At 29.7% G+C, this 13,762-nt stretch overlaps 1 protein-coding gene across 1 annotated transcript in view; it reads left to right on the top strand.

Moving 5' to 3' along the window:
- The window catches only part of LOC107440857 (Kv channel-interacting protein 4-like), an 80,550-nt gene that overhangs the window by 64,051 nt on the left and 2,737 nt on the right, over positions 1-13,762 (top strand). Inside the window, exons 4-6 of the mRNA XM_071184648.2 lie at positions 5,631-5,701; positions 9,366-9,578; positions 11,654-11,716. Coding sequence (XP_071040749.1) covers positions 5,631-5,701; positions 9,366-9,578; positions 11,654-11,716 — 347 coding nt within the window. The remainder of the gene's footprint in view (positions 1-5,630; positions 5,702-9,365; positions 9,579-11,653; positions 11,717-13,762) is intronic.

The following is a 13,762-nucleotide window of genomic DNA, read 5'->3' on the forward strand; positions in this document are numbered from 1 at the left end:
TATAATAATTATACCAAATTATGAGACACACTGTAGTGTTTTAATAATGACATGTTTTGCACGAGTTTATATGAAATAATTTTATATTTATACATACATGTAATGTGTTTTTATTCAGGAGATTTTTTACATACTTCCTATTTGTATTTATTTTAACGTATTGCATTACAATGTTTACCAATTGATACACGAACTTTAACAAGTGGTAAAATAATTTCACCCCAAAACAATAAAGCTATAATATGCAACAATAAAACTGTATAGAGTATCACCTGATATTTAAGATTTTGCATAGAATCTTAGAGTGCTTCGAATAGTTTGGCCAGAGACTGCAGCGCGATGTTCAAAAACCTTCAAAATATCTTCGCTAACAAATAAAATACAAAGGGGTAGCCAGTCAAAATGGGAAAAATATACCAGACTATCTAAAAATTAAATATTAGAATTTAATGAATTTTTGTGACAAAGTTAAGCCAATGCAACTTTGCAATCAACGTTTTCAGAAAGATTGTTTAACTTTAAGCATTCATCTGTTTTTAGACTTTTTTTTTTTCAAAAAAAATTATGTTTTAATAAACGTTAAATGAGCTATTCAGCTTCATTCAAAAATCTTTTCTTGATTTTGTACAATATCAAAAACATATAGTTTTGACGCTGACATGTCTACAGTATTAAATTAACAACGCAAAGTGACTAAGTGCGTCAGCATCTTTTATTTCTGAAAAAATATCCGTAAATTTTCTAAAAGATATCTAGTGCTATTTTTTTCCAGCGAAATAAAAAAAATATCTCTATTTTTACATTTTTAGAAAAGTGCTGAGAAACTCTGTCGTAGCGAATAATATTCGTTAAGAATAGAAGAAAAAAAAAACATTACTGAAACGAAAATCAAAAATTTAACCTAAAATCCAAAATGGCGAAGGAAGAAATCTCTTAAAAAATTTTATGAGAATAAGTTTCGAAAAAATGTTCTTAAGATATCAAGTTCTATTTTTCCCATAAAATAAAAAAAAATATTTATTTTTCCACTTTCAGAAAAGTGCTGTGAAATTCTGTCGTGGTGAATAATATTCGTTAAGAATAGAAAAAACATTATTAAAACGATAATCAAAAATTTGAGCTATAATCTAATATGGCGAAGGAAGATATCTCTTAGAAGATTGTATGAGAATGAGTTCCGAAAAATGAGAAAATCTTATTAAACATAATGCAACATCTATTACGAAGCAACAAAGAACAGAGTTTTTATTGAACGTTGAGTACAACAGACCATAGTACGAACGAAAATATGATTTTTCCATTCTTTTTTTCCCTCCATTTCCGAATCATAAAAAAAAAGGATAAGAAAAATACACTCATTATAAGAGCAGATTCTTAGAATAATACTAGAAGAATGAAAGAGAAATATTAATTAACTGGTAGGGGTAGAGAAATTAAAACAAAACCTTTATATATATTGATGCTCTCTTATTACTTCGTCAGACGTGATAACTAAATAATTTCAGTCGTGTTTTCTTCGTGAAACACATATTGAACATTTTATTTCGGGAAAAACTTTTACTATATTTTAAAGAGAAAAATGGAAACTTAATAAGTTTCTTATTTCAAAAAAAATTTCTTACTACTCAGTAATTTTGAATTTCAGCATCAGCGAAGAAAGGCATTTACAAAGAAATGTCTTTTATTGAGGTAAAGTCGTATGAAGATGGGATTAAAATTGCCAAAAATCAGTTTATTTGCTTTTTTGTAGCATTCGCTAATCACTTAAAGCATTCATGTTTTCCTTTCCAGATTTTCAAATTATATTTATCCATTCTTTTCTCTTTATGACCTCAATACTAGTCAGCCAAAACCAGATACTGGTATTGTTCTTTTCACTTAAATACTGTACAAAGTCTTTTATCTTTCTTCGTACTTGGACTGGCAAAACTTAAGTAGATGTCGGGCATAACAATACACCATCCTTTTTACAGACATCTTATTTTTAAAAGCCATATAGAGATTTTCCATTACAAATTAACTGTATTTTATCAAATTTTGTTCATTTGTTTGATAAAGCAGAGTGTTAAATGTTGTTGTTGTCGTAAGTTATTAAGGCACTGGGGGTGCGATTGTTCTTGTTTTCCCGTGGCGCCATCTATGGCCCAGAATTCGACTTCTGCCACACCCATACAGAGTTCTGAATAGAAAACAATTTACAGTACATAAAGTGAAAAACGAAACGCTTGAAAAGTTTTGATCTAGAGACTAGATTCCGACATTTCAAGTTCCAATCTCAATAGTTCAAAGGGAAGAAAAGAAGCTTTAAAGAAGCTTCTAGTTTTCTCGAACAAACGATGTTATAATTCATAAAATAGATACATTTACTAAATAAAAATACATCGTTTCGACGTGTTTAGATTTTTGACCCTCAAAATAAAATATTGGGGTAGCCGCAATCTTGAAATTAGAGTCTCAATAGTTTAGATAAAAGAGCTGTCAAAAATTTATAACTCTTGATGTTGACCTCAAGTTTAACATATTTTGATATATCTCTGAAATTATTCGAGAAAATATACAAATTTGTAAACGCAACTATAAGACTCGTTTGCTTAAATATATTTAAATTTTTTTTTTAGATTTACCTACTTTTTTATTATTTTATATAAATATAATGAGTCGAAGCATTTTTTTTTATAATTGATTGCTCAGACACTCATATAAGTTTTATAAGGAGTAATTTTTTCAGAAAAAGTTCAACATTTTAAAAGAATATTAAAATGGATATTGAAAAAATGCAAATTTTCTGAACTTCCAATACTCAAGAACTGTTCGAATGATTTGTTATTTAAAATTACGCAACTTAAAATAAAGCACATATGCCATGCAATTTAAACTTTTTTTTTAACCGTTATTAAAAGTTATAACCGTTAACCGTTATTAAAACAGTAGAAATAATAACTCGATTCTTAAAAATTATATTTCACTTGAAATTATCTTTAGAGAAACAAGTTTTAATATTTTTTGCAACACTTTAAAAGAAAAAAAACGCTAAAATAATTCCAGAAAAATAAAAACGCAAAATACGCAAATAACGCCTCAGTTGTACTTCGTTGTACTTTCGTGCCTGAACTACTGGGACTATATTTTCCACATTAAGGCTATTGTTTTTTTCTATTGACAAGAGTAAAATCTGTAAACAGTCGAAGAAACATATAAAAGTTGTGATCGTCTTATTACAATCACTGGTTAGCCATTGTTCAAATGCTTTTTTCTTTCTGGATTGACTCCGTTAAACATTTCAAATCATGGGTTGTAAATCACTGTCTCCATGGATGTTTGATTTCATATCCTTGATGCCTATGGACGTGTTTCACAAAATACTTTTCCTTCCTCAGTATTCATATTTATATTTAAAATCGCCGTCAAGACAGTCATTATACGTTAATAATAAAAAAAGAATATAAAAATACTTTAAGTTATTATTATATGCAAATACATTAAAAATACCTGCTAGTGAAAATAAAAAGAAAAACAGCAGCGTTCACCATGGCAACGCAATGACGACGCATGCGCACTAGTTTACTATTACTCCTGAATACAATGGGATACCTGCCAGTGACGTAGTGTGGGTATCTCGATCCTGATTGGTCATTGAAACGTGGCTTTTGTTTACGCTAGCAACTGTTCTTTTTATTCTACTTCGAGGAAGCCAAGCCTGTCAAGTACCAATTCTCTTAAGTAACGAAGCCTATAATCTTTCACAAATATTTCAATTCTACCACTGTATAATAACACAAAGACAGGCACGAAGCCATGTAGAACACAAACAAACTTATTATGCATCGAAGTTTGCCAGGTACACAAAACAAAAATATATAACAGTTACAATTGGGTATACTATAGCCTACGTCACAGGCTGTGTTATTCCTACTAAATTTAACCCATGAACGGCATTTTCTGCGAGCCTAACTTCAAGCCACAAATAAACAAACGAAGTGTTTGATCGTTTAAATAGCTGCTCGCCAGATTTTATTGCATTATAAAGAAAAGTAATTGATATTCGATTTTTGATTAATAATTGATTTATGTGGATAGTGGCATAGAATTTAGCATTGCGTCGTGGTAAATGTTATTCCTACTAAGTGAAAGTAGTTGTGTTTTTTTTGTATTATACCCAATTAAATACATGAACAAATAATAAATTAAAGTCAAGTAAAAGAAGTAGACTAGAAAGAATTATATTTCAACATATTTGATTTGCTATACGGCTCTCTATTTAATTAACTCAAAGTTAATTAATATTTTAAGTTATGTAGAGAGCTCAACTTTAATACTCCATATTGCTGATAAAGATTAGCTGCTGCTGACGTCATAGGTCACATGCATGGGTATTGGCTGTCTTCTTGGATTGCAAGTACCCAATTGAAAAGTGCGTGGATGCCATTAAATCCAAACCAAGATCCATTTTGCCAATGGGCAAAAAGGCATATTTAATTAATTATTATTAAATTATATTCTAAGATATATATTACCAGATTTCGTAGAGTGAAATATCTTAAGCCAGGGTATGAAATTTCAATTGTGAAGGTATTCGTGAGGCTAAATTTTTGCTCTATCCCCTATTTTAATAAAAAATATGAACAATTTTAAAAATACTTGCTCATGTAGTATAATAAACTTTTTGATGACCAAAGCCTTAAAAGTATGTTGGAGAAAAAATGAATCATTTATTACAAAGAAACATTTCACGTCATGCTTGAATTCTTCATGTACTTTCTGCACTAAATTGTCGTAGGTCAATTTAAGCACTGGGATTAGAATAGAGGGGTTAGTCGCATTTTGGAAATCCAAACAGTTTGGTCCGGAGAGCGCTCCCAAAATTGGACCCCTTAATGTTCATTTCACTTTTTGAGTATTTCGGTACATCTCGAGAACGTTTTAAGCGAATTTTGTAAAAAATTGCACTCAATTATAAACTTCGTTTATTCAAAGATAGTTCCATGCAAAAAATAACTTTTAGTAAATATTTAGTATTTTTTTATTATTTTATTTCATAATGGTTTAAAACAAAATGATGAATTGTAAGGTATATAAATTTCTGTATCATTTTAAAGAATGTAATTTTGAATGGCAAACTACAAAAGTTGAGCAAAATCGATTGATTAGTTACTAAGAAAATGAATTTCAAAAAAGTCAGATAGTTAAAATTAGCGTTAACAAAATCAATTTTGACAAACTTATTCTTATCATTTTCTTTTCTAATTGAAGTAACAAAACAGTTATTTTTATAATTGAAGCAACGAAATAGTTCTTTTCTAATTGAAGCAACGAAATAGTTCTTTTCTAATTGCAGTAACAAAATAGTCTAATTGAAGTAACAAAATAGTTCTTTTTATAATTGAAGGAACAAAATAGTTCTTTTCTAATTGAAGCAACAAAATAGTCTAATTGAAGTAACAAAATAGTTCTTTTCTGATTGAAGCAACAAAATAGTTCTTTTCTAATTGCACTAACAAAATAGTCTAATTGAAGTAACAAAATAGTTCTTTTTATAATTGAAGCAACAAAATAGTTATTTTCTAATTGAAGTAACATAGACAATTTTAGTAATAATCGTAAATAATTTATGTTCTCGTCTCTGTCTATAGATTCCAATCAATATGCTCACTACGTCTTCAAATCACTTAAACAAGCTCACGGAGGAACAGTCAACTTCGAGGTAAGCCTTTACTTTCGCTTTTTTACTAAATCTGTACGTTTTAAACTTTTGTCACATTCAGTCGAATTTAAATCATATATTTTCAAGATGGTACAAAATATATTACACAAATAATCCAGACTCTCATAAATACACTGCAATTTTATATATTTCACTTAAGTATAATAAGTCAGACGTAAGAATGAAGCGAAATTGCATTGTAATTTAATGATTCATTGGAAAATTAAAAGTTTGTTTACGAAAGAGAACATTTGTTTCGTTCTCCCGTCAGAGGATTTCGTAGAACTCACAGACAGAAGGGGTTCACAAACCTAGTTTCAAGGGGGGAAATGAGTCTCATTACAATTGATTTCTAATGCCCTTTGTATATTTAGAAAATAAATTTAAGGTACGCTTTCTTGAACTCTTTGATGATACGTTAAATTTAATTCGAAATCTATTTAAGTTGTCCAGTAGAAACGCTCTTGACGTCTTGGAATAAAGCATTAATCCTCAAGACATGTATGAAACAAAATCTGGTTTTTGATGTGTGATTCTTAACCATAAACGGTAGATAAAGCTACTAAGATCTTCTTTTAATTTGTGTTGGCTTATCTGTGCAAGGCAGGCTTTTCGAATACTTTACAAATGAAAGACGACTTGTACAAATTAATTGAAAGTTGATAGTAACCTGTGTTTTGCCTTTGCAGGCGTGAAAAAATTGATCACAAGCGTCTATTTATACAAGCGTTGAAGTAAACATGTGTGATTTGATTTTTTAAGGCCTTGATATATTTTTTTAATGTAATTTTGTTGTTTTATTCTTAAAACGCGAAAAGGAATAATCAAAATATAAGTATATAAATCTAGTGAATATATACGCTTTGAATTTTGTAGGCTTTAATACATTTTTTTACCTAATTTTGTTGTTTTATTTTCAAAACGCGAAAAGGAATAATCAAAATATGAGTATATAAATCTAGTAAATATATGTGTTTTGAATTTTGAAGACATTGATACATTTTTTTATAATTTTGTTGTTTTATTTTAAAAACGCGAAAAGGAATAATCAAAATATAGGGATATAAATCTAGTAAATATAGGTGTTTCGAATTTTGAATTCTTTGATAAACTTTTTTTTAAAATTTTGTTGTTTTATTTTCAAAACGCGAAGAGGAATAATCAAAATATGAGTACATAAATCTAGTAAACATTTGTTTTGAATTTTGAAGGCTTTGATTCATTTTTTTTACATAATTTTGTTGTTTTATTTTCAAAAATCGAAAAGGAATAATCAAAATATAAGGTTATAAATCCAGTAAATATATGTGTTTTGAATTTTGAAGACATTGATACATTTTTTTAAAAATTATTTTGTTGTTTTATTTTTAAAAAGCGAAAAAAGAATAATCAAAATATAACACTGTTGTTTCTCGGAAAAAATGGTTAGATAACAATTTATTAAATGGTTATTTTATTATATTTAATCAAAACAGTCAAATAACCATAAGTAAAATGGTAATTAAACTGATAAGTTGGAGAAAAACTGTTTATTAGCTGCTATCGCCTAATACGGTTAAACAGCCAGAATTTTATCGCACCCACTACAACCACCTAACGAAGTTACTTAGTTCTTTGCAACTGCGTACCATATCCGGACAGGCTTATTGGTCAATCTCATGACCGGCAGAACTGGAGTTCGAGTCCTAGTGTCGACACCACACTATTCCCTTCAACACATGAAGAATTTTCAGTGTCCGGCACTCTCCAATGCCCATTACCTTACGAAAAGTCGAGCTCTTATGTCTAGTTAAATAATTTTATATTTTTTTACGTTTTTGGAAAATGCTAGTTGTAAATGGTTAAAAAACCGTATAGTTTTGCGTTCATGGTTTTATAACCATACGTTTTGTCAATGGTTTCAAATCCACAAAGGAAAAAAGTGTTCTTTACCGTAAACTTTATGGTTAATCGGATGGACAGAGAGCTGCCAGTTACTTTACCATAATTTTAGAATCGAAATTTTAACAGTGAAGTATATAAATCTAGTAATCATAAGTGTTTTTTAATTTTGATGGAGTTAGTATCGTCTAACAACAATGAAAAGGAGGGGGGGGAGGCATCAAGATAATTACTCTAGCGGTTTAGGGGAAGAAATGAACAGGCAGCCCATTTCGTTGATAACAGAAAATAAATGTTTCTGAATTAATAATTGACTAGTAAACATTTTAACTTGCAAAATAGTAATAAAAAACTTCATTTAAATCGAAAATTAAAAATAAGTATCCTTTTTTTTAAAAAAAATCAAAAATAAATAGCGGGTTCCATTTTGCTGCTGTGAGAAACAGAATTTGTGTAAAATCCATGATATTAGGGGAAATGTGTGAGACAGCAGTACCTTCAGATACTCAAGTGTCTACTTTTCACAATTTTAATAAGCTCAAGATATTTTTGGCTTCTAATTGTTTTTACCTTCATATAATATCACTGTTTATACAACTTAAACGCTCCCCTTATCAATTTTTTTGAAGAAAAAAAAATTTCAAAAAATCAACATGTTTTTTTTTATATCATTCATAAATATAAGGAACTAAAACAAAACATAATATACACGTTCTAAGTTGACAATCTATTTTTTTTATGCGTAAAAAATATTTAATGTACCTTCAGTTTAGTATCTCAAATTATCACGTGCAAATGAAAGAAGTTAAATATGAGTCTTTGTTTTATGTTCACATCTTCATCATCTGAAACATTATCTGCATTACTTTCACTTTCGTTCGCGAGCGCCATTTTTCTTTACTCTTTTTTTTGCTGTGTATAATTCATCAACTATCGTATATACCAGGGGTGGCGAACCTTTATACACCAACGTGCCATTTTCTCTAAAAAATTGCTTAATGAGGTCATAGACGTGCCGTCAAATAATTTTGACTTCGTGATTATTGATAAAATAATAATAGTAAATATTATCAACTCAAAACTCTTTATTTACATTGAAAAAAAAATACATTTTGCAATATCTCAGTTATACGCGTAATTCAACTTTCAAGCAACATCAGTGTGACTTAGGTTGATGCAGATTAGATGACCAATAACTTATATTAGGTTGTAAGATGTTAGTTTTAGCAGGACTGTTAATTTTTTTTCGCTAGTTTTTTACTGTTAGCTTGTTTTTTATGGTTATTAATTGTTTTTTTGGCATTAATTTTTAGTTTTTTTTGTTAATATTGTTTATTATTCTGTTTATTTTTTGTGAATTTTAATTTAATTGTTACATGTGCTTCACAGTGTAACAACAATTGTGATCGGTGGAGTGCCCAAAATATTGTGTCGAGTGCCATAAATGGCACGCGTGCCATTGGTTCGCCATCCCTGGTATATACAATTGCACAAAACACGTCTGTAGTACCACACATAGCAAAACTCCGAGACAAAAATTGGCAAACTTCCAATCACGGCAGATTATTATTATTTTTTGTTTTGCTTCCTTCCGACTAAAAACGTGATAAAATAAAACATATTGACGAATTCGGCTATGGCCGAGTATACTCGGGATAATAAATATTTGCAATATATACACACCCGAGTTAACTCGGGATGATCAGGGAAGAAGTTAAAGGTAAATAAAAAATATTTTTTACCTTAATTTTTCATGAATTTTTTACAGTGCATTTTTTTGCAGCAATTTTTGAAAATGCTGTCGATTCTTTCGAGAGGGAATGTACCTGAAAAACTTGAGTGGGTGTTCAACTTGTATGACATCAACGGAGACGGATACATTACGAAGCAAGAGATGCTGAACATAGTGAGTGCCATTTATGATATGCTAGGACACTACACAGATCCTGCAGTCACGGAACATTCGGCGAAGGAACACGTCGACAAAATATTCCATGTAAGATCACATTTTCATTCCAAATTATGTTTTTTTTTTAAATATTTTTGAGTACATTCTCACATATTATTTATGAGACATTGTAGAAATATTTTAATTCATTGATAATTCTTTTTTTGTTGTTGTTATAAATGAAGATGTTATGCTTTGAAATAAGCATTAATTAAATCTATACATATAGTTTAATTTGTTTCTGACATTAGTTTTCTGTAACTAAAACTGCATATTACCCATTGGCAAAATGGGTCTTGTTTTGGGTTTGATGGCGGCGCAACTTATTTCGACGTCATCACACATTTCAACTGTGTTCAAGAATAATTGTAAACAGTGCGCATGCCTCGTCATTCCACGCGTTGCTATGGCGACCTCTGCTGTTTTTCTTTTACTTTTCAGTAGCAGGCATTTTTAATGTATTTGCATCATAATAATTTAAAGTATTTTCATATTATTTTTATTATTAACGTATAATGACTGGCTTGGCAGTGATTTCAATATAAGTATGAATGCTGTAGAAGGAAAAGTATTGTTGTAAAACACGTACATAGGCAAGGATATGAAATCATACATCAATTGATGACAGTTTATGCAACCCATGATTTGAAATGTTTAACGGAATCAATCCAGAAAGAAAAAGCATTTGATCCATGGGTAACCAGTGGTAGTAATAAGACCATCACAGCTTTTTATAATCTTTCAATACCACAGATGAACCAACAACTTCAATGCTTTTAATCAAGAAAGAGGGCTTAGAAAAAAAATTTTTTTTTATCTTTATTCTTCTTCAAAAATGTATGAATCAAAATCTTGAATGTTTTATTTCAATTTACTGAAAAAAAAATTAAAGTCTTATATCCAAAACGCATTTTCAGAACTTCAGATTTTCTTTATTAGTTTTTAGGATATATCGTTTTAAAGTTGAAAAAAATCACGAAAATGTTAGAAGGATAGTAGGAAAAAAACCTTCGAAATTGCAGCATTACTTTATTTTTAATCCAGATAATCTACTACTTTACTCCCGTCTTAATTGATATAAAATAATCTATATTTTTTACAATTTCAAACATAATTAATAGCATCATTGTTTCATAATTAAGAAAATAATTTTTTGAAATATTAAGATTTTTCGTTAGCCTTGTGTTCGCAATAAATGACTGCTGTATACTTTAAAAAATGACAAGACAAATTATCTATCCCTTATCGTCATAACGCTAAATGAATAAAAAATATTTCATTTTATTTAACTGAATAAAATCTTGATAAAACTAAAAAGTGAACTCAGTATTTTTTTTTCATTTTATTAAATCAAACTTTATTTTTATTCATTATTTTCACAGAAATTTGTTTAAGGATTCATACTCAGAAAGGTTTTTTTTTTGTTCCCAATAATTTTATACAAATATAAAAAAAAAGTTACAGAAATATTTTGGATTTTATAATTATTGTTACTATTATTATTTTGTTTTACTTATTTAATTTTTTTTAGAATCTGATTCCAATCTTAAAAGGATTTAAAAGAAATGAGTAACGATTTATCTTACAAATAAGTCTCATGAATATTTCTTATTGAAGTGCATTGATAATTTCCTTTTAATTTTTTTTATTTTTTTTATAGAATAACGCATTTATTAAACATTCCACCATTCCATTTTAAATTCCGTTCCTTGTTAGTCTTTTGTTCTAAAACTTCAGTTTAATTAAAATAAACTCAAAACCACCACGTTTATAATTTAAATTAGATAAACCTAGATGGAAATAAAAATGAGGCACGGATAAACTTTTTTTCTAACTTCAACAATAATTACCCGTTACTCTTTTCACAGATCTTAAAGTGATATGTTTTTTTTAAAGTCTTTTTTTCTTCCTTTTAAAGTTATAGGGTTTCAATCTTTTTAACCCCGCTAGATTTGAGTAAGAGGCTTGTTTCACATTTTCAAAATGTACGCAATGCCCCAACTTTAATATAGTGTTGGTGTTAATGTTGCGTTTTAAATGTGAGTACGGTGAGTGGTTGCATCTATTGTAGTGTATTTCACCGCCCCCTATCTAAAGAATGACGAATTTTTCTTTTCTTACAGTTAATTGACCTGAACAAAGATGGAGTAATTACACTGGACGAATTCATGGATTGGTGCCAGAAAGTAATTTTTGTCTTCTTTTTATGCTAAGAGTATTTTAGTTCAATATTTTCTATCTGTGTCGAATGCATCTGTTTAAAAGAGAAACTTGAACAAATTCCTCTATAAAATATTAGATAAATTAACCGTTTTCCTGATTTTCCCGAGTTAACTAATATGTATTATCCCGAGGAAACTCGTCAATACCTTTTGTTTTTATCACGTTTTTATTCGGCCGAAAGCAAAACAAAAAATAATAAAAATCTGCTGTGTTTGCCAATATTTTGTTTGGGGACAGCAGACGTGCTTTGTACACGATGGCTCAGGGGATAGAGCGTTCGCCTTCCAAGTGGCGAACCGGGTTCGAATCCCAGTCGATACGAATTCCGCATCCGGCTTGCAACGACCACAGTGCTGACGCGAAATATCCTCAGTGGTAGACGGATCATGGGTTAGAATCCCCTTGCCGTTAGGCTAACCTTGGTAAGTTCTCGTGGTCTTCCTCTCCATGTAACGCAAGTGCGGGTTAGCGCCCTCAAAAAGTCCTCCACGAAGGCAAAATTTCTCCCAATACTCGATTAAGGAGTTCCCTTGTCTTCTGGACAGGGTTCAAAATGACAAGACTACGGAGTTGAACATTAATAGTCGTAAACCCATAAAATTGGGTCGGCTGTTCAATGACTGTTATAAAAGGAAATAAAATTGTACAAACGATAGTTGATGATTTTACATTGAAAAAAGAGTTAAAAAAAAGGGTTTCGCGAGTGAAAGTGAAAGTGATGCAGATGATTTTTCAGATGCTGAAGATGTGAACATATGCAAAGACTCATATTTAACTCTTTTCATTTGACCGAGATCATTTGGGATAGTAAAACTGACGGTGAATTATATATTTTTTACACGTAAATAAATTAAAACGTCAACTTCGAACGTGTATATTATGTTCTGTTTTAGTTCCTTGTATTTATTAGTGAAATAAAAAATGTTGATTTTTTGCATTTTTCTAAAATATTTGTAAAGGAAGTAGTTAATCAATAAGAAAATCAGAAACGAATATGAAAAAGAACTGGTTCCTGGGATCCATTTCATTTCACTTTTACTTAAAATAACGCGTTTTTTTTTTCGTATTCATTTTTTATTATTTCATACGAAAGCCTTTTTTTTTAAAAGGAAATAATTCATTTCATTAAGAACAGAATATTAAGATTTAATGTTTTTCTCTCATTTTTACGATTTCATTTAAATCTAACATTTAATTCCTTCCATTCATATCGAAGCAGTGTCTATATATAAAGGAAGACACTCGTCTCGGGAGCAATGACAGGAAATTTGACTTGCGAAGACTTTTAAAACCTGCCAGACCATTTTTTTTTCTCACGCGGCATTTGCGTAGTTGGCAGCCCACGCTAAATTTGTCACCTTTACCAAAACAAATATCTTGTTGATGACGAAATAATACACTTTCTATAAAATAGTTGTAAAGAATTTTTATTTTATTTTCGATATTATTTCGCCTGTCTTTCTGAAAAACATTTCAACCAAACTTATCTTGATGTTTTAAGACGCATCGTTAAATAGTATTATTTATTTTGCGCTCAACAGGCATTATTTCTGAAATTTTAGAATATTATTTTTAAAAAATTACAATTATCGTGACTCTTTCTAAAAAGTTTTTTAGTTAATCTTATCAACCTAACCATACTGGATAAGGCAATGCGTAATCAATTATACATAATATAATAATAATATGTAATAGAATTTATAATTTTTTTAAAACTTTTTATTTATAATTTAATTCAAATAGAGTTCCCTCTCCACCCAGTGGTATACCAGCCATTGACAGTGTAGTGTATCGACCACTACAAAAATACAATTCCAATTCAATAGTATATAAGATATGTTAACTCGATTTTATAGTGGGGTACCTTTTCATGGATGGCGGTTGACATGGTTGATGTGACTCTCCCACATGGGTGACCTTCGGACATGATGTAAACACGCCTACTTTGACAAAAACACCCACCACGATTTGAACACGCCTACTTCGGTGGATGGTCCACATTGATCAGT

This window comes from Parasteatoda tepidariorum, chromosome 10 (assembly GCF_982258835.1).
Source record: "Parasteatoda tepidariorum strain Cologne lab strain chromosome 10, Ptep-v5.0, whole genome shotgun sequence".
Taxonomy (NCBI): Eukaryota; Metazoa; Arthropoda; class Arachnida; order Araneae; family Theridiidae; genus Parasteatoda; species Parasteatoda tepidariorum.